Source organism: Phaethon aethereus, assembly GCF_964289735.1.
Source record: "Phaethon aethereus genome assembly, chromosome: 1".
NCBI classification, from domain to species: domain Eukaryota; kingdom Metazoa; phylum Chordata; class Aves; order Phaethontiformes; family Phaethontidae; genus Phaethon; species Phaethon aethereus.
Genome location: NC_138575.1, coordinates 84,136,391 through 84,158,379, shown reverse-complemented (window position 1 = coordinate 84,158,379; position 21,989 = coordinate 84,136,391). Strand labels below are relative to the sequence as shown.

At 43.0% G+C, this 21,989-nt stretch overlaps 1 protein-coding gene across 1 annotated transcript; it reads right to left on the bottom strand.

Moving 5' to 3' along the window:
• Positions 1-2,207: 2,207 nt before the first annotated feature.
• TIGAR (TP53 induced glycolysis regulatory phosphatase) lies at positions 2,208-13,550 on the bottom strand (the record flags this gene model as incomplete). The annotated part of the gene is made up of 6 exons (XM_082011351.1): positions 2,208-2,666; positions 3,090-3,200; positions 5,677-5,754; positions 9,279-9,400; positions 11,251-11,288; positions 13,519-13,550. 6 exons carry the CDS (start codon positions 13,548-13,550, stop codon positions 2,208-2,210), a joined length of 840 nt encoding a protein of 279 aa, XP_081867477.1.
• Positions 13,551-21,989: the final 8,439 nt, after the last annotated feature.

The following is a 21,989-nucleotide window of genomic DNA, read 5'->3' as shown; positions in this document are numbered from 1 at the left end:
TTATATAAAATTAAACTTGAAATACAACCATTTTGACCAAAGCTTGTTTTTATGTTATTGAGAAATCTTAAGTTTCCCAGGATTCTATATTATGAAGATTTCATGTTTGCTGGAAAACCTCTCACCATAAAACTTTGCCCAGATACACCTGTACATTTATGAACTGCCTTATATGGGGAAAGAGGAGCCATAATGAAGCAGTTTTCCTCAGCATCTATAAAGAAATGGAAGGAAACCAGCTGATCAGTAAGTAACAAGTTTAGTCTATCCATGAAGAAGTTCGGTATAAAACTCCAGTTTAAATTCGTCAACCCAACTTAAGGGCATCCAGTCCTTCACATTATATAATGTGTTAGAGCTTGATAGACCAATCCTTGCTGACACTAGTTACTAGTACCCATCTTTGCACGTCAGGTAAGCTGCTTTCCTCTCTATGGACTAGTTTTCAGATGCAGCAGCAGATGGTTTCACGGTTATTTGCTAGATAAACATGCCACACTGCAGGTAAAAAGTCTTACATTCATTTCCAGGTTCTGGAGAACATTACTTCTGGTCACCACAGGGCTGAACACTTCCCACTTCATCCTCTACATTTTATCAGTGCTGGTATTGGACGAACAGCGCAGAGAACGGAAGCAGATCCCCATTCTGTGTTCAAGTAGGAATCAAGAGAACTTTCCTACTGAATCACAGCCACAGGAATGGAAGAAGCAAAGTACAGTCTCTAGAGTCAGATTAAGTAATTCTGTTGGTTTTTTTAGTAGGGCCGCAGGTAAGTATAGGTACCCGCCTGTTAAAGGAAGACAACAGCAACCTCTTCTTCTTCTCAAAACTCAAGTCTCTGCTTCAAGGCAAAGAAGTCAAGTAGTTTAAAGTACACAGGGACAGCATATCTTTAAAAATTACCAAAAAATTAAACTTCAGTCAAACAGTTAATTTTGTACAGTTGCAAGCAATTTAAGTATGTCCTCAACATTTTAACATCAGTGGTTCTTCCAGGTACGAGTCAGGATAGCACTGATCCATCAGACCTAAAAAGGGCTCTTTTCCACAGTAAAAGACCAGCCTGGAGTTTTTCAGAAAAAAAAAAGGGGGAAGTTATAGGACCTGAGCAAAACTTCACAGAGTAATATTAACAGAGATTTTTACCTCAAAAGAAATACAGACAAAATTGAGTTCTATTCAGAAGCCTTTAATTTTTTAAATTTTTTTTTAACCAGGCTTAAAATAGGCAAATGAAGAAAAAGTATGTGGATGTTATAAATAACATAAATCAGCTAACCTTACACAGTAACACTACAAACACCCCAGTGGGGAAAGAATGCAGTACTAACAGCAACAATAAGCAATCATCAAGCAATCAAACTTGCCCAATTCTAGGCAAAAAATATTCATCCATCAAGTGTACGACTGCAACTGACAAAAGGATTCTAGTCAGGTACAGCTCATCCTGTTGATAAAGGTTCCTTTTCAGAAGAGACCATTACTTCAACTATGTACACACAAAGTTCCTCATCCTGCTTACAGTTAAAAATAAATACTTTAATGTTTGTGTACAGTGCTCTTCAACAGAGGTCTCAACAACACCAATAACTTCTTACAAAACACTCCTGTGAGGTAGGTGTATCATCATCCCCATTCTACAAATGGAAAAGAGATTTGCCCAGAGTCTCACAGCTATTTAGTATCAGAGCCAGGAACGTGTCCCCTGACTCTGTACCAAACCTTTTCCCCTAGGCAAGGCTCCTTTTTAGGTTACACTATTGCATTCAAAAAAATTATTTTAAAACAACATATAAGTTTAATATTATAATCAGTATTTTTTAATAAAACAAGAATACAGTATAGCTCACCTTTGAGGTACCATTCCTCTCCCCTCCCCAACTCTTTTACCTGAAGATAACCAAAATAATTATGGGCTAATGAAAAGAAATGTTTAAAAAATATGCATCTAGAAGCAGATATGCAAGTGACTGGAAGTATTATGTTTCCGTTCATAAAGAACATTTGTGTTATTTCTCCAGTGCCAAGCTCTATCAGGCACTAGGACCATGCAAATTGTGTTATTTTAAGATGGTAAGCAGTTGCATGTCTTCAATTGTGCAGTTTAGTGTCAATTACTCCAGTCAATCTCAGTAATTACTACAGATACCTTTCCCAAGCTTAGAATACTGGTGATCTAAAACCACTTCCCCCTACAAAGGCTCTTAAAACACTTTTGGAGCTACGCATTCAGCTCCCACATCCACTAAGTGAGAGTCTAGATTAAGACAAACACATGTGATTTCAGGTTTTAACAAATTTCCATTTTCAAGTTTTATAATGAAGTGACTAACTCCTGTATTGGGACTGACAGAAGACAACTGAGACTTTGTTAAATTTGTTGGTAAAGTACAGTTGAGATCTGAAACAAAATAACCAATCCAGTTCCTCATGTAGGCTCCATGACTCACCACTAATATATTGGCATCTAATATTTTAGAAGCTCCACCATTATCAGAGCTAAGTTCTGCGTCACCGCAATGGTTTGTCCAAGGGAAAAATAACTGTTCTTCAGATGTTCCTGAGCTTCTGCTTGCTGCACCGTGCATGTCTTGTTCTTTCTGTTCCAATTCAACAGCTAGCTGACACAGAAATTCAAAAAAATCCCTTGCACGTTCTCTTACCTAAAGAGAAAGGTCAGAAGAGTACCTTGTGAAGAATGCATGAGACTTCGGCTTTCAGAAATCTGAGATGTAACTACTTCCATTAAAAGACAAATGTCTATCACAGACAAGTCTCAGCAATCAATGGTAAGTTACTGAACGCTGTAAAAGCTCCTCTGCCCTCCAAAGCCGAGGCTGAGAGTAATTGCCTTCCGCAAACGAGAGCATCATGAAGAGTCAATCTCAGAATCACTAGTTTAGTTCTAAAGAGATTCCCTACTCGGCAGCCACCGCAGTCAGGTCACGTAGTGTTTTTAGCTTAGAAAATAACTACTTTGGTTGCGCTAAGCTCTCAATAAGATGTTCCTAAGTACGCAAGAGCTGCATCTGCACTGATGAAATGGCCTAGAAAGCAGCACACAAATAAATAAATAAATACCGTACTTCATCCAGGGTTTCTCCTCCAGAAGGCGTGAATGAAGGACACTGCTCTCCAGCAGCCTTTGCCATAGCCTTGAGGTCAGTCAAAGGCTTTCCTTCTGCAACTCCGTATTTCTGTAGGAGGCAAGTTACAAAGAACGGGTTTAGCAAGATATATCAAGCCTCCAATACTGCTTCCAATGTGAACATCTCTTCACAGCTTTGTTTTCTTGGATTCTCAAGTCTAACGTGCAGGCTTAACTACCTTTTACATTTTATCCCAATATTGGAGGAGGAGGTATCTTTGTATCTGCTATTTAAGTTAAAAGTATATATACATGCTGAGTAGAGAAATACATTGAGCAGCATCTCATTTAAAGTACTAACATTCAAAACACTACCTTTAGCCTTTCAGCCTGACCTTTGCCTTGAGATTTTTTCCTACATTCCTGACACTTATTCTTAGCATACAAAATTCAAGTGTCTTTGTTACTGAGGTTATGTTGCAAACGCCTCTGTATGTAGCTGTTCACACGAGGATAAACTCCATTTACTTCTCATTTGCAGAAAGACTACAGGGAATTATTTTTCACAAGTAAGAAGCAAATTATTTCTCTACAGACCTCTGAAAACTCCACAACAGAGAAGGCCTCCATCTTAAAATCAAAATTTTTGATAAAGAAAAAAGAAAAAAAGACAAAAAACCACAAGTACTCTACCTATTAAAAACAAAGAGTAAGGCCTTCCCATATTTTTTCAGGACATACACAACTGCTGTAGACAGTGTTTTCAGAAAACAAGAAAGGCAAAAAAGATCTTAAAATCATATGCTAATGGACTCAGAGAACATGCAATTAACTATCTTCAATGACATGCTTATTCCTGAGACCTCCAAATGCAAGGCCCATACAAGGAACAGTAGTAAGAATCCATATATACCAGCTAATTATTCTGGATCACTAGAAGTCACATTATAAAATATTATATTTTATCATCTGTAATGTATTTTACAAGATAGATATACTTGGATGTGCATTACCATTTTTGACCTTGAAGATCTTTCCAAGGCACATCTCTAGCAATGGTAAAGCAGCTTTTCCCTCTGAAGATTAATACTTAGCTATCACTAACAGATGAAAAATGGGAAGCTTTGGTCTATCCTTGGAACGTCTGAAGACAGTGAAAATGCTACAGTTATGATGAATATATTGAGAAAGTAAGAGCTGATGCTATACTGTCAAACACTCAGTTACATGCATTCCAGAAACCCAGATATTGATGACTAGGATATAGACACATACTCATTACTGAGGCTTTTGTTTTACTTCTATGTCACTATTCACTTGCTGTGGATATGCAATCAGCTGCCGTAATAACTAATTTATTACAGTCTTCAGAATTTAAGTGTATTGAAATGCATTTACTTCAGCCTCTTAATCCCTTTCTCTAAAGCAAAATATTGGAAATTTAAGAATACTAAGAAAGATGTGAAGAAATACGTGCTCTGAAATAGCTGAAAATTAAATCCTATTCTTAAAGATTTTTCCAGACTTCTCTCATGAAAGCAAGGCATGACAGAATAAAACTTTCATAATAGGGTGAACAACATATGTTCTTTAAAGGACTTTGCTTCTTTTCATGCAATTCAAACTTAATTCCAGTTATCCAGAGTAGTGACTTACAACCTGAGGCCCACAGACACTGTACTGGCATTTCTATACACCCGTACAAACACCATGAAAAGTAAGAGACTTAAGATTAGTCTTTCTAAAATTCTGTATCACGACCCATAATATTTTCAAAAACATCAGGTGGTAAAGCAACTAAAGAAGATTGGGAGCCATTTAACTTGCTGGTTTCAGGGGAAGAACTGGAATTTCTGACAGAAAAAGAAGATCCAAATAGGAAATGCTACAGTCGTGTTCTTCTCCTTAAACACTTACTTGCCTGCTGGCAATATGACATCCCGCTTTTGCTTTTGTAGCATTTCCTTATTTAAAATTCAGCTGACACGCTCAGTGTAGTATCTGAAGGGCGATTCATATTAGCAGAACCAGCCAGCATCTGAGTTTATTCTGATCAAGACATACTTAAAAACACACAGGAGCTACAATTATGCCTGTTATCAGGCAGAGCGGCTAATCAGGAAAGCTGCCTGTTCCATCGGCAGCAGAAAGCTTTTCAGTAGTCTCTGTGCAAATGAAAAGGTATAAACAGCTAAAAAGCCAACGTCGAGTTGTGCCATCAGGCTGGAGAAGGTAGGCTGAGGGAGTATCTTTAACACTTCACACATGGGGTTAGCAAACAAAGTTAAGCTTTTTATTACGTTTAAGATAAGTAAGTTAAGATTCACATGTAGAGGTAACAATCATTAGAGCACCAGATACAGCACTAATCACTGACTTTTGGCTTTGCTTCACAATTCTGCAGTCAGGCAAACAATTTAGAGTACCTGATGTGAACAGTTCAGTTTTCAATGATTAAAAACACATCAAATAGCACTCTCCACTGTTAAGTCTACCATTTAATAAGCCAAGGTATCCATCAGCAGTAAATTACATTTTCAAGTTGTTCAGCGTTCAGTATTAAAACAAACTCTTTTGGCACTTACTCTCTCTCGAAGTCTTGCATCATACTTGATTTCCAAATCTTTGCAAAACTTATTTTTTCCTAGAATTGTGGCAGCAGTCTAAAAAGTGAATACAAAGTCACATCAACGGGCTGTTTTCTCATGGGATAGCTAGACCACATTACAATACCACAGCCAAGGTGAATCACCTCGGTAGTACCCACCAATCCAAACAAACAAGATAGATACAATTTTTTCTGGTAGGATTGGTTAAGTGGCCTGTGTCAGGCCATAAAAGGTAGAAAAGCTCCGATCTTCTGAAAGTACTTTCACAATTCAAAGTCTAGAACAGTTGAAGACACTTAGTACCCATGAAAGGCGGGCAGCAAGACACACAGCAGCAGCAGGATTTACCAGGATAAAAGCCGCATCTTCTCTCGAGTCTACTGCTACTCACAAAGCAATCATGCCGGCACATTCTTTACATGTAATACACAAGCAGTACGTTCCTAAAAACTGATCAGTTAAACCGACTGCAAAAAAACACAGCATCTAAAAATTAAATTACTTTCTGGCAAGTGCACCTCAGAAATCAAATACTATTGAAGCAGTTAAGAGGCAGGAGGGTGTTTGCTGGCAACATACTGAAGCGTGAGCCTCAATGTTATGAGGGAGAAATGCACTAGATGATACACTCAGGAGAAAAAAATCTTATTGTATTCACCTGCCTTTTGATAGCATGGCCAAGTGAGAGAAAACACAAAGGGCTTAGTTTCACTTTAACAATAGTCTGGACGTCTTGAGTTTTGTGCTATTTATCTTCTTTCTTCCAAGGAAGCATGTGATTTTGGGGGTGCAGGGAGGGCAAAACAACTGATCGAGAGGAAATTCTGATACCACTTTGGAAAAAGTATTGCCTAATACAGGATCTAGCATGTTGGATATTATACAGCTGTCTGCCTGCCACAGCCAATAGTGGGAACTAAAGGACAGCTAAACCTGCTCCTGTTCTTACATGCACCAAAGTGTGATTTGAATACAGTTGAGCCTGGTAGTATCAGCTGGAAGCCTTGTGCAAATGTCCACATCCAGTCAAACTGGCATTCAAAGAACTCGTTTTGAAAAGGCTCCTCAGATTCTGCCAAATAATAAGCAGCCTTCTTGTACTAACAAGATTTTAGGAACTATTTAATGTATTGCTTAGGAAAGCAATGTTGCAACTTAAAATACCTGTAATAGAATAATGTAAAAATTCAGATAGGGTTGAGCCAATCTCCTTGTATATATGAACAGCATAGTTACCAAGATCTTGTTCAATACATAGAATAGTCAACATTCACCTACTGAGCACTAGTTCATACTCTGAACTGTAGATATTAAACATGACGACTCATTTACTGTGCTGGAACCAAAATATGCTCAGAGAGAGAGATTAACTTTCTCACACCTTTCCTACACCATCCATTACTAGAGTGCCAGCATGCTTCAGAAACGCTACTGAATCTTCACAGTACCTCAGTGAGAGAAGGGATATTAGCCACATTTTATACTGCGAAAAAAGATTTTCTCTCTTCTCAGGGCCCAGCCTGTCCCAATCCTGAACCTACCTTCACTACTGCGGAGTTCTCCCAACAGCATGAACATCCCACAGTAGGCCCCACATTCCCCTGCAGACTTTGGTGTTATGCTCTGTTAAGCCAACAAGTCTCACGGAGTTATGTGCTGTTCACGCCACATCCAGCCTGCCCAACATCAGAGGTCTGCCTGCTCTCTTCTACATTGCTAATTTCTGGAGCTCGTCTTTGACTCTCCCTCCTAGGCTTATTCTCTCAAACAGGCTTCCCTGCAACGCGTCTCTCTGCATTTCCTACACCTGCTCACTTTGCATCTCTTTTCGCTCTCAGAATTCCTGCCCAGCTAGTATGACTGTCTCTGCACACACCCTTGTTTTCTCCTATCCTGCTCAGGTGTGAACATTCAGCCGTCAGCCATGGGGAGCAGCCGGAGGACTGCGTACCCCTCTAGGTTCCAGTAACCAGTACACACCCTCACTGCAGCTGATGCAGGAGACGTTGCAAAGAAAACTAAACTTCACCACCAACAGTTTCTTTAAAGACCTTTTCCTCCCCCCCCCCCCCGCCCCTTTTGCAAGGGAACTTGTACATTCCTCTCATACCTTGAGCTATGAAGTGACAGCATAGTAAAAGACACTTCCTCATAGATTTGCAGCTGCCAAAAAAGCGAGTTCCAAGCAAATGGAAACTGCAGCTTTACACATCTTCGGAAAAGCTTCCGCAAAGTCTGGATAGCTTGTCAAGCAAATGTCAAAACACACGTCCTTTACGCAAAGGACAAATTCACGTCTGTCTTCTACATTATGAGAGTGCAAATGCTTCTCGTGGAAAAGGCTCTCTCTACTATAAGGAAAAAAATTACCAATCTCACTCTCAAGTGGCTGAGCATTCAAAACCAATTCCCCTAAGGCAGGCACATAGCACAGAGAGTCTTAAGGAACATTATAAAGCACTATTAATGTTATCAAATGTAATCACCACCATCCACACACTTAAAGGAGGAGACTTCTCAGGCAGTTACTATGCGTTTTAAAAAAATTTAATTATTGCACTCCTCCCTCCCTGTGCTCCTCCCTCCCTAGTTTGTTTTCTGCCTAAGTGGTGCTGCTAAAACAGTTTATGGGACCATGCTGCAAAACTGATGAGCAATGTCGATGACTTATGTTTTAAGAAAAAAAGGGGATTTATGCTAAATTTTGTTGATCTGGTTTACAGCAAGACTCCACAGACTTTTGTAGCAGGACAACAAATCAAAAAGCAAGCAACCACCAGGGCTATCAAGAATCACTTAGTAGTTCCAATCGTGTGAAGCCTATATGTCTCCTGAAATCACAGCATCGGTAACAGAAGAGAGAACTAAGGACAGGGCTTCCACAGGAGACATGACCTTTCTAGAACAGCTGATCTATGCCTCTACCTTTAAAAGTTCTGTTTCCCTAATTTTTGAGTGTTTTGCAACGTTGTACACAAAATCACATGTAATCCCACTCAGTAATTAACTTGGTTTTCCTCTTTAATTACCTATTAAAATAGTGCATCAAGGTGTGCTATTATGTTCCTGCCAAAATCCAACCTCTCTGCACATTTAATGATCCTTGTACTGACTTTACAGCAAAACTTCATCTCACCTATGCTGGTCTGCATTCCTCAGAAAAACACAGCGTATTGCCACAATGCATAAGACAATACAACAATATCACAGCCAATTTGTTTTGTTTCTTCAAAGAAAACCTGACTTCAGTCTGTGTTACTTCTGAGTCCCGATTATTCCTATAGCAAGAACCTATGCACATACAAAATAATGCCAAATCCCTAAGAATACCACTGCCTGACACCCTGCAAAGCAAGCTGGCCTTCATCACTTCCTAAGTGAGCTGTTTTCATTGAAACTTCCTTATTCATAGAGACCTTCTTGAATTTACACAATTCAAACTCCAGTTCTAAGTCCATCAAAATAGCTTTTGGCTCTCCGTTACTGTATTATTTTTTGCATCACCAACAGCAAATAAATAAATAAATGCCAAATTCTGAAGCTAATATTTACATTCAGTTGCCTCAAGAAACACTTGCCTGCTTTGCTCGAAGGAGGTCACTTGAAAAGACATGTGTAAACTTTACATTACTGAGAAATAAACCAGCAGCATCTGCTTGTCTGAAACCAGTTGCAGAGAGCGGCTCATCCACTCCTTGACCTACAAAATAAAAACCCATCAACATTAAGACATGCAAATTTTTGATCATTTAGCAGCTGAACAACCATGGCAGCAACAAAGAAGCTGCTCAGTCATAATAAAGTGCTTCTCTCTCAGTAAAGCCAACCCTTAGTAAAAGTCACTGTACCTCTGGTCTTCCCTAAACTCAGTCACACAAATTGTATGAAAAAAGGGAGTACAGGCTAGCAAGACAGAAGGATCATTATTGATGATATTTATACCAATGTATACATATGACAAACTTAAACATAGAACAGAGGCCTACATCTTCTAATTGTGAGTAGTCATTTCAAATCACTTGTCCTTTTTAGAATGGTCAGTTAGGCTTCCTGCAAGGGGAATCGCACAACTGAAACTGAAACTCTATAAACAGATTTGTTGATTGTAAATAAGCAAAAAGACAATACAATTGAGATACTGTTGTTGATACTAAAATACATACATGGAAAAAATGTGCACATTCGGAGAGTCAAGTCCTGACAACTATGAAATGCCTGCTCCTCCCCATTCCCTAACGTTGACAATGCCTTGAAGAAATGAGGCAACAAGAAGGGATTCTGTGTAATGCGGAAAACAGGACACACTCTTTGCCAAAAGCACAGTTTCATAGTAATTTTACAGTTGACGTAAACACAACCTGTTATGGTCTCTTCCTCTCCCCTACTCCACCTCGCACATGGACACTAGCAGCTCAGGCAGCTGCATAGCGAGCATGTTGATGGAACAAACCTAGCTGAAAAGCAGCAACCTTTCCAAAAATTGTTTTCAGCCAGAGTAGTCTGTGAAACTAACTGGCCACAGAGCTCTAGGACAGCGTTGGGAGAACCAGCACTTTGGTAATTCAACTTGAATGAAATAGGTGTGCTCCTGTCACAGCTCAGAGTCAGTAGGAGAACCGAGAACTATGGCAGAGGGACAAGCCTGTGACAAATTGCTACGTCTACACTTGTATCAGCTATTTTACTTTTGTAGGAAGTCAAAGCAGAGAGCATGCAATTCTCATCAGATCCAGAGCAATGACAAAAACAACTTTCACCCAGCAAATGCACAATAATTTATATGCTTCCAATAGCAAAAGACAGGACACCGGAAGTCCAGAACTTGAGTTCTGAGCACCTTGTCCATAATTCAGCCATGTGAGAGCTTGTACCATGCACACCATGCTGGTGTAGGTCTTACACCTCTCAAAACACAAGGCGCACATGCTTCTGTAAGAGTTGGCAACGTTCACTTTCTACACGGTGGCCAAGCAGGCGGAGAAGAACCTACTACATGTCATCTGCCAGAGGGCTAGGAATTTAAAAGAACATAAGGCAGGGGAGTATTGTTTATTCACTTTATTATGAGCACAAAGCTCTGTCGCAAGAACTCTAAACTGCAATGTCAAAACAGAGGTAGGAAAATCTAGAAGCACGATTCTTCCTCACAGCACATAGCACTGTATAAAGTTTATTTATTCAGACTACAACCCCGCTAGGTTTCTTGTAGTGGTGAGCCTCGGTTTTCCTACAACAGACATCCAAGCAGCTCAGCGTTTTCAGTTCTGGGTGTACAAGTCAGCAGTCACTAAGGAGAAGCCTGGGTTTAAATTTTTTGTCTAAAGACTGCCTTCCTAGAAAGAGCTGGGATTGAACAAAAATTCAGCGATTTAAACAATCTTTATTTTTCATTCTTCCTTGCTCTACTGTAGGCTTTTTTTGCAAGCGAGAGATTACCTTCCTAAGGCAATAGTCTCCTTTACAACATGACCTTCATCCATCCTGCTGCGGCTCCTTACCAAGTCCACAGTTTTCCATCTCTAACAAGCTAGTAGAATAACTGATACTAACCTTGCAGTATCTTGTCTTTGTTGTATCTTGTTTCTCCACTGAAAGAGATTATAAACAAAAAGCAAATTCTTGACTCTCAGCAGTTTTAGTGAAGATTCAAAAACATTATTATATTACATACCAACAGGAGACAGCAGAGTCAGAACAGGAAAAATGAGATACAGTACAGCACAGCCTCTTTTCAAAATTATGTATTTGAAGACTTTACAATAAACCAAAAACATTTTTGAGTGGTCAACCCCAACCATGCAGTCGACATTTATTAAGACAAACCTATGTGGAATAAAAGGAAGGGAAGTAATTTCTTAAATTTATTGTAAACATATTATAATTTGTCTATTACAACAACACCTTAGTGCCGGAAGGAGGGAAGATGCAGGAAGACTCTGTGAGTCCTCTTACAAAAAGCATGTACTAGCCAAGGGGACCTCTGCACTTGACAGGGAAGTCAGTTCAAGAGGTTATAAAAAATAGCAGAGCAGGCTGCACACCTTGAAATAACACAGCATTAAGAAGCCACAGCTGTAAAAAAACTACTAGAATGAACATCACCTTCTTTAGGAATTAGAATATCCTATCTGGAAAATCATAACTGATGGTATTTCAAGAGAAGAGCGACTAAAACCATGTGCAGACTTATTCAGGAGGGAAAATGTAACAACTAAACTTGACATGAACAAAGTCAGGCATGCTGGCTTTGCTGAGACTCCTCACCTGACTGAAATGTCACGTGTTTTAAGTTTTCGCAGTACTAAGGCCAAGCGTGCTGCTTGTTTTTTATACAGAGAGCTATCAACACTGCTGTGCAGAAGTCCTCAAGAGGAGCCCCAAATAGGTAACTGATCACAGAAGACCAGTACTTTTAAGATAAAACACTGTATTTTAGTATACTTTAAACTCTTTTCCGCACAGTGGTCACCAATTTGATTTTTCAGGCTCTACCCACTTCCTGACAGCTACTTCCAGCCTCTTGAGGAAAATGCTGCAGGCTGGATGGAGTCCATCCTGCTGGTCATCAATTGCGGTGAGGGGAGCGAAGCAGAACATGGAGGTTTCCAAGTGGCGCTGAGACAGCGCAGCATACACAAGCCCAGTCTGATGGATGAACTCCCATCCATTTGCTGGGGGATGAACTGGGATCTTTCTGAAGTGCCTGCAGCAGTTCCACCTGAAGATTTCCAGTCCAACAAATTGTTTCAGGCTCACAGTGCTTTCTATGTGAGTAAAAGCAAGGCTGCAACTAGAGCACCAAGTCAGCAGATCCAGGCTTGAAGGGAATTAAAGAGTAACTCTTAACAGGAGGAAATTTAGGGGAAAAAAAAAAAGGAGTCATTGCTCCAGTTGCACTAATCAAGTATCAAACTGTATTATGCTAACGAGGAACTAGAAGTCTATTTTAAAAAAAAAATTAAACAGTTAACTACTGTCAACTGCAGGAAGCTGGAGCTAAGTCTAGTTAACCACAAACCTTTTGTCGATATCCACTGCACCTTGAAAGAAAAACTCACCTTAACAATTTTAACTAAGTCACAAACGCCAATTCTTTAACATTTCACAGTAGCAATGTTAGACTAACATTCCTAAACGAGCTCTTTGCCCCACCAGAGAGCTTCTGGCAGGAGAAAGGTCTTACGAGCAGTCCCCTACGAGTTCACAGACAGCGCTCACTAAAGTTACGTGTAACCCCGTGCTTCCGTCAAAACCAAACGACACCGCTATGGCTCGACTTCTCCGGCGAACTGCGCTTACGCCAGAACAGCCTCGCGTACCCAGCCGGACCTGGTACCGCCAGAGGCACAAGCCCCTCCGCGTCAGGCACCGCCCAGCCGGGCCGCAGCCGGGCCGCAGCCCGCCCGGCAGCGGCTCCGCACCGCCCTCAAGGGCCGGCCCAGCGCCTGCCCCGCCCACCACGCTGACTGACACTGACTGACTGACTGAGACTGACTGACACTGACTGCCAGACACTGACACTGACTGACTGACACTGAGTGACAGACCGACACTGTACTGACTCACTGACACTGACTACCTGACTTGCCATTGACTGAGTGACTGACTGACAGGAGGCCGTTACCCCTCAGGGAGCCGCGCGCGGCTCACGGACAGCCCCGCGGGGGGAGGGGGGGAAGGCGGAACTCCGCTGACGTCACAGCCCGTCCAGGCAGCGGAAGGGGGGGGGAGGGTGAGGGGGGAGAGCAGCGGGGAGACGGGGGGAGAGCAAGGCCTGGCACCGGGGGGGGGGGGGGCGGGGGGTGCCGCGGTACTCACTGCCGGACGACGGTCAGCCCGAAGCGAACCATGGCGCGGCCGCGCAGGTGCGCGCAGGCCCAGCCCCTGCCACCGCCTCCTGCCCGCACTGCGGAGCCCGGCCGCCCCGCGCCCGCCGGTGACGTCACGGCCCCGCCCCGGCGCGGCGGAGGGGGCAGGCGGGGGGCGGGCCGCGGGCTGGCGGCGGGAGGCGGTGGAAGCGCGGCCCCCCCGGGGCAGCCCTGGACACCCGCTCCCCGCTACGCTGGGTCCGGCGCGGAGCTCCCGCTCGTGCGGTGGAAGCGTGGCTGGGGCGGACTCGCGGGAAGTTCACGCCCCGCGCCGCAGGGCCCGGTGTGTTTCGCACCCCAAAAACAAAGAGGCTCGTTCGCTGCCGCTGCATGACCGCTTTCTGCAGGGCCTTTCTCCAACGCCCGGCTGCGTCCGCTGCGAGAGCTCGTCGTGACGTCACGCAGACGCTCCGCGGCGCGGTTCCGTGCCCGCTCCCCTGAAGGGTGGGCTCGGCCCGCCTGAAGCGTGTTCGAGCCGCAGCGCCCGCCTTCAGCGTCCTCGGTTTTGGCGGAGGCCGTGGGGAGAGGCGCGACTTCAGCCCGCGTTTGGCGGAAGGATGGGGAGGGGGGAACAGTGCGCCAACCAGCCCTAAAAACCAGCGTATTTAGAGTATTGTTTTTTTTTTTTTTAATTAAAGGGGAGATATGCCCTGTTTGAAGCACTTTTTAAGGTCTCAAGACCTTGAGAACAAGTCCCGCGAGGAGCGGCTGAGGGAACTGGGGGTGTTCAGGAGAAGAGGAGGCTGAACCTTATGGCTCTCTACAACTGCGTGAGAGGAGGCTGTAGCCAGGTGGGTGTTGGTCTCTTCTCCCGAGTGACAAGCGATAGGACAAGAGGAAACGGCCTCAAGTTGCACCAGGGGAGGCTTAGATGGGATATTAGGAAAAATTTCCTCACTGAAAGGCATTCACTGTCCAGCATTGGAACAGGCTGCCCAGGGAAGTGATGGTGTCACCATCCCTGGAGGTACTTAAAAGACGTGTAGATGTGGTGCGTAGGCACATGGGTTAGTGGTGGACTTGGCAGTGCTGGGTTAATGGTTGGACTTGGTGATCTTAAAAGTCTTTTCCAACCTAAATGCTGCTTTAAGTCTCTATTCTTACTTCACAATTATAATCGGATGGCTTTCACCTTAAAACTGTAGTTTTCACATGATTCTGGGTCCAGAGTTGAGTAAGTCTACCACACTGCAGAAGATGTAATATTTGATGAAGTTCAATCCTGTTACGTGAACTAAATTAAGTAAGAACGCTAATCGGCACCAGGACTTTCCTCAGAGTAGTATCAACAGTTGGATAAATTATGCTGATGATAGAAGTCGATTAAGAGTCTTGGAAGCCAAATCATAGCCTCGAGTAATCGTCGACAACGATGGGAGCCGTTCCGAAGCAAGGGTTTCAGACCAGCAGTTTACAAAGCAAAGCAGCATGTGGTGTCGGCATCCACAAACGCAGACATCTGCAGCCAGCTGGGGCCATGCTGGCCTTGTGGGGGAGAAGTCCAGGCCCTCTGTGTATTTTCTGAAAAATGGGACAGATTGCCATCTCCTTTTTCAGGTCCTGTTTACCCACATCATTTCAGCACTTGGGATCTAGAGGGGAGATTGGTGGAATGCAATTTTGGGATCCATAGTCCTGGGATGGACGAGCTTCGCACGAAGAGTGCTGCAGATTGACGTGTTGCACAGAGGCCACTTTTGCCCTGCAGCCGCCATCGTATTGGGGAAATCACAGAGAGAGGAATTGGGGCGGTCGGAGGGGGCAGGAGGGGGGAGAAAAGCAAACCTGCTCCCTACATGGACTCTATATCACAGTGATGTTTTCAAACTCGGGAGTAAAGCTGACATCTGAGAGCTAGATGCAACACATCAGCTCTCCTCGTCTGCCTAGCAGTGTTCTTTCTGGGCCAACTGGCAGCGTTTGTGGGAAGATACAAGACACATCTGCATTTTGTAGTTTGCACTCTCATCGCCTATGCATTACTTGCTGGGTGAATAAGGGGGTTCTTCCTTCAGTTGCCAGGGTCTGACATTCAGACTGTCACTTTCCCTAGTAAGAGTGAAAAAGCAAAGCAAAAAAAAAAAAAAAGTAGTCTTACAAAAGTAGAAATGTATTTTGCTGTTTCTTCCACACTTCCCATTTTTGAAGATTCATGAAAAAACACACGTACGTCTCGGAAAACTGCAAGGCTACAGCATAGAAGATGTTTTCCTCAACACAGAAATACAACACTCACCTGAGGAAAGGTCCTGCTGGCCAGAAATATTAAGGATTCAAAACGGTTGATATTTTAGGAAATGAACCATAAAAAATTGGTCAAATAGGTACTGTGTTATTGATGTAGAGTACAACAACAGGTAATACCTATTTTGTAGTTGCAAAAAGCAAGGAAAGAAATGGGAAAGTCACTTAAGGGTGAACAAAAATATCCGAGGAGATATAATAGCACAAAAAGAACTGAGAAAATAGCATTTAATGTTAATATTTTAATCATTTTGCTAATGGTGATTTCTAATAGACAATGAGAGCAATGGCCCAATTGCTATTATTAAGTAATAACATTATGAAATTACTGCTGGTAAGAAGGACAAAGTAACAGAAGAAGCAACCACAAATCATCCTTTTCCCCTCAGAAAGCTGAAGTTTTATGAATTAGAGACAATCTCATTAATCAAAATATCAGTTGGTCAGATAGCTGAGTGTATTTCCTTTAGGATTTCACAACCAGATGGAATAAATGCTACCTAATAATCTGATAAATTCTTCTGGGTTGCCCAGAGAGCTGACCTAACTTTGAAGCTGGTTTGTGCTTTAACACCAAACAAATTCTAAATGAAGACTGAAACATAATTTGTTTCCTTCGTCAGCAGTTTGAAACATGCTTAATGCAACGGTGGGTCTGTTGCATTCCCTTTTTATCGTCCTTTGGCAGCGTGGCACAACCCTGTATTTCTGCAGTGCCTCTCCTCCATGGATTTGAGAACTGACATTTTCGAAGGGTGAGACTAGTGACACGTCTAGCCTCTAAACGAGCCAGCGCCAAATGACTCAGCTCTGACCTATTTCTATTGTATCACCATTAAAAACAACTTGTGTTTTGCTACGATGGTAAGACCCCAGCTGTGTTTCAAGCATGTTTTAGAAGGACAAGAAACAAATGTGAGACAACACACTGCTCGTGTCTATATTCTTATAAGTGCATGGTTTGATACAGGTCCCTTTGCAAAAGTGACAGCCCTCCAGGCAAGGTTTTAAAGAGACTTTGTCTTAAGTCACACAGTTTGGGTTTGTGAGAAGACAGCTCGAAGGGCCTGCAGCTTCTGACTTACAGGCTCGTGCTTTGGCTACTAGATCATGTTTCCCTTTTCCACTGTTTAGTCCTCTTACCTTTGATCCTGTCTCCTTCATCTTTTTAGAGCATGTGCACATTTTTTTCCTGAGCATTAAAATTCTTGTTTTTCATTTCTTCCTCCTCGGTAATTTCTCTCGTCTGCTGTAGCACATCACATCACTCTGTGCTCGTGAGCCTATTTTTTAAACTGACCCGCTGAAACGAAGTGTTTCTAAAGCACGACTGCTAACACACGCACTATTCCTCATCAGGTGAAGAGCAGTAATTTACAGTCATCTTAGGAAGAAAAGGTTTTTGTGGAGCTGGAAAGTAAACATTTTTGAATGAGAGAATTTTATTCTGATAAAAACTTTGAACTCGAATCCAGTAAATTTATTATCATATGGATCGTGTATCACTAACATCAGACAATATCATCAATCCAGGGAGATGAAACAACAGTTGGCAATTAGGAATGCAAAACTGAAATCATTATATATAAATATATAGCTGGGCTATATCCCTGGCAGCCTACTTGTCATTTGGGATCTGAGCTTGCTTCCTGCTCTTACAAGTACACCAGCCAGCAGAAACCTGGGCTGAGTTTCTTCAGGGTTTTTTCTTCCCCATACTCCTGTCTCTGTGTAACGTCCCTCTAAAGGATGTGCTGGCACAAGGGAATTCGTAACTTGGCCAAATCCAAGCACAGAGGTTGTGCTGAGGCCAGTTCTCGAGCTGGACAGGCTGGAGAACGTGGCCGTGTAACACCCTTGCGGCAACTACATCAATTGCTTTCATGGAAAAGTAACGTTAGGCAAGAGTTTAATTATTTTTAAGATGGTTTCCAGTGTGATATACCAGCTGCAAGCAGGGAGCAGAGCCAGCCCCTTGTGACTGTCCCGCGGAACAGAAAACCTCCCGTGCTCCCGCAGCTGCGCTTCACACCGGTCCACCCAAATCCCTGAGTGTGAAAGTTCCAGCGGCGGCTGCAGGTTTTCTGCCCGACGAAGGTGTTCAGGTGCGCCGTCGGAGAAGTGAGAAGGTTCAGTTAAACATTTTTCTTTCCAGAAGGCTTGGAACCCCCAGGCAGCTCCTGGAGGAGCTCCAGGAATAGCTGCAGCTGTAGGAGTTACGTTACCGTCATCTAGCGGTCCTCCCGCAGTCTGCACCCTCATTTGAGTCCGTTCCCATTCAACAAGCTTTGCATTTCGCTTAGATTAAATATGTAGTCTTTTGCTCTGGTCCTGCTAGCCAACAAGGAGAATCACGTCCAAATTTAATGCATTTCTGTTGCAGATTTCTATTATGTTAGGCCGAGCCTTAATAACTAAACTTGGGAGACTAAATGATACCAACAGAGCACTCCAGAAAGATCAGTTCTTCGTTGTGTGTAAGAAGCAAAGCCAAAGAAATTGAAATAAAAAACTTCTTGGAGAAGCAAAGAGGTTGAGCTTGAGGAAGCCGGAAAAACGAAGCGACACTTTTGTTCAGGGGTGCTGGGGAACAATCCTGAATTCATTCCTGTTCCTCCAGCTGTTTATGTCCCGCTCACAGTTTTGTTCGAGTTCTGAAAAACCTAGTCATCAGAAAGGTCAATCTGTTGCTCTTCAGGGATGCTTGCTACTCTCCCGCCAGACAAACCAGAGTTTTTGCTCTGAGAAGCATTACCAAGTAATCTGAGGAGCTGCAGCCCCAAACGCAGCCAGACTGCTGACCTTTCTCTCTCTCCTTCACCGCTCTGTCCTAATTCTTCTTGCAGTTTCTGCATGTTACATTTTGGAAGAGCTCAAATAACATCCCAGTTTATTTTTAGAGAAAACTCAATAGCAAGACAGAGCTATCACCACATCATTTCCACAGAAGGACAGACATTTAAGGAGACAGACATTTTCCCCTTTTTGTTTTCCTTTTCTTACTGTGCTTTGCATCAGCTTCTTTATCTCTCTCTGCAGGTTGCAGCAGAACTCAGAGCAGCCCCTCATGCCAGGCATATTGCATATGGAGCTCATACCTTAGCGTAAATTCCTCGGCTTTACTCACCTTAACTTGAGGTCTTGATTTAACGTTGAATCCCCCCCCACTACTGAGGGACGCCCTTCCCCGCAGTGTGCGTGAAGCCCACGTTGAGCGCTGGCCCAATGTTCTCCCCGACAAGTGTCCATACCAAGACCCCCCCAATTTTCACTGCTGTCCCCTGGCAGCATCAGCAGTAACATCAGCTGCCACGCACTCTTTTTGGTGTAAAAATATGGTGGTACCTCTGCCGCTGCGGCCGCGCACAGATGAAATGCAAATCACCTTTGAGAACCCTTTTAAATATATCATTATATTAAGAAAAATGAAAGAGTGTGGTGGGGTTTTTTTTTTTTAATATTTCAAGGAGGTACAAAGGAAACGTGGTACAGCCAGCTTTCTCCAAAGATCTAAAGGGATCCCCAAAGTCTTTTTAAAATAAACTTTCCCTTAATTGGGAGAAATGATTCAGAGTGCTGTGGGGGGCAAAGAAGTAGAGCATAGCCTTGCTTCCCTTCGTGCCAGCTGGCTGGCTTCGATTTGCAAACAGCGCAGAGAAGGCTCTAATATAATTCTCTAAAAACTGAATGCAACTACTCTATGGTTGTGCCTGCAAGTGACTGCAGAAGGGTGTGAAGGTGCGTATCAGCAACAGGGTCGCCTGCATGAGCGAAGCTGTGCTCTTTCCTGGCCTGTTTCTTCCCCATGAAATATAAGATTAAAATATATCTTTACTACCTTATTATCTACATTGCCATTAAGCAGTCCATGTGTTTGATAGCGCATGCGAGGTGCCCTTCGTCTCTCTCGCTCTCTACCCATGGGACGTTGGAGTTACAGTATGTTTGAAAATGCTGGTCATTTGTGCTCCCTCCTGTGCATCCTTCCAGGCAGGGCATGGACGACTGATGGGCTGCGGCTGCAGACGGCGGTCTTCAGTGACCCGGTGCCAGTTTTCATAGGATAAAGCACCGATGTAATCATCGAGGGTTAACACCGTATTGAGAAAGACGGACTCCACACCTCCCGTACCTCTTGGCAGCTAAATCCTGACTTTTCCTGCTGAAAAAAAGGAAATTACTTGGCCAGACTTAGCAGAAATTCTACCTGCCTTTACATCAGCTTCGCATTTATTGATGTGACTGGTAATTTACAGTACAAGGCAAGAATGAACTGGAGTTGGTGGGGAAATTATTAAACCTATTAAAAGTCAACAGCAGAGCTCCCACTGTCTTCATCAGGGAGAGAATTTCATTCTGCTTATGCTGGTTGCATTAGATTTGTTGGGCTTCTTGCTTCTTTACAGCAGCATGGAATGAAGAGTAGAGTTTGTCCATAGTTCATGGACAAATTAAAAAATACAGCAATTGCAATAGAAGTGTTTGAAAAGACTCCTGAAACAAGCATTAAGGATGCCTTATTTGAAACACAAAGGAAAATTCCCGGCTTAGAAAGATAAACTGCATTTCTAGTCCCTACAGAAAAATTTGGGGAAATATAAAAATAAAACATCATCTAACTCGTATACTGAGATTGGAAACACTGAGGAATCATGTGGTGTTTTTCTCTTCTGAAATCTCAGTGCTAAAGCTTTCTTCTCTTTGCTTCCACAGTTTTCTTAAACACGAAAGTCAGTCCAGCATGCAGTTGTTTTAAAGCATGATTTTGCTACGTTGTCCTTCCTTAAAATCCTCAGGCTGTCCTTATGTAAAGTATAGGATCATGATGGGCAGAAATTGTTTGCAGATGGTAAGACGACGACAATACAAAATGGTTTCACAGGCCACATAATAATGGAACTTAACCCTATTGTATGTGGCTTCTCAGCATTCAGACAGCTTTCTTTGAAGGACGGGAACAGGCTGTTGTCCAATTAATTTCAATTTTAGCTTCTGTGCCCTATATCCACTAATTCTGAAAACATACATTTACTTAAACGACAACTGAAAATCTCTTTTCCGTTAAATCTAAATTTGCTAAAAGCTCTTAAAACACAAAACTGCAGAGCACATCCCTGCAGTTCCAGGAGGGCTATTGGTGACACCATAGTGGAAAAGGAATTAATCCCCCGAAACGAGGCTGGAGGGCACCCCTTTGAGCTTTAAACCACAAACAGAAGGTGCAAGAACAACCCTCACAAGTTCCAGTTCTTCGGTACGCCGAGGAAATGCTGCAGCTTGCTGTTCATGTTCTTAAATGGTGGCCAGAGGAACACGGGGACTCGTGATGCTTTAAAATCTCTACCTTTGGTGCAGACAGCCTGTGAAGTATGAGGTTCACAGGTCACTTTCCAGGGAAATTTTGAGAGCCTTTGCCTAAAGCCACAGCTCCCAAGTTTGTGTGATTATGAGCAGAAAGAACTGCATCTCCTGACTCACAACCTCAAGATTTGGTTCGTATCTCCTAACACACCCATGTTTGGTTTTTTTATTTGTTCACATCTATTTATTTCTGCTCATATGTTTCTTCATTTTGGCAACATGTGTTTTTCCTTTTGATTATTTTTCCTTCTCCCTGTTCATTACATCTTTTTTTTTTTTTTTCCCCACTTTAATTTCTCTGTTTTGTTTTTGGCTCTGTTATTCACTTTATGGTGCTGTTACTTTCTCCTCAGTGTGTCTGCCCAAACACCTCTTCTTCGTTCTTCAGTGCCTCGTTGCTCTCCCCAGGGGTGCCCAAAGGCCTGAAATTCAGTCGGGTAAGACCGCTACTGGATGGCAGCGGAGAAGGAGAGACCCTGAGGTCAGGCCAAGCACGTCACAGGCGAGGTTGGTGAATTCACAGCAAGCATCCACGAGCAGCAGACGTGGGAGAGGGTGAGCATCCCGCCTCCCGAGCGCGGGCTGAGGAAGGAGACTCGGCGCATGGAGACTCATTTCTTCCCGCCGGCATCACCACAAAACCCTCTCCTGTTAGTCAGGGTTTGCCCAAAGCTTGTAGAAAGGAAAACAACAGAATTCTTGCAGTAACCTTTGAATGCAACAAGTAACAGAGTGGGGGTTTAAGTAATACTTCAGTTAGCTGCAAAAATGTGCACTCTGGGTACTTAAGAGGACTTCTCCACCAGCTCAATTTAA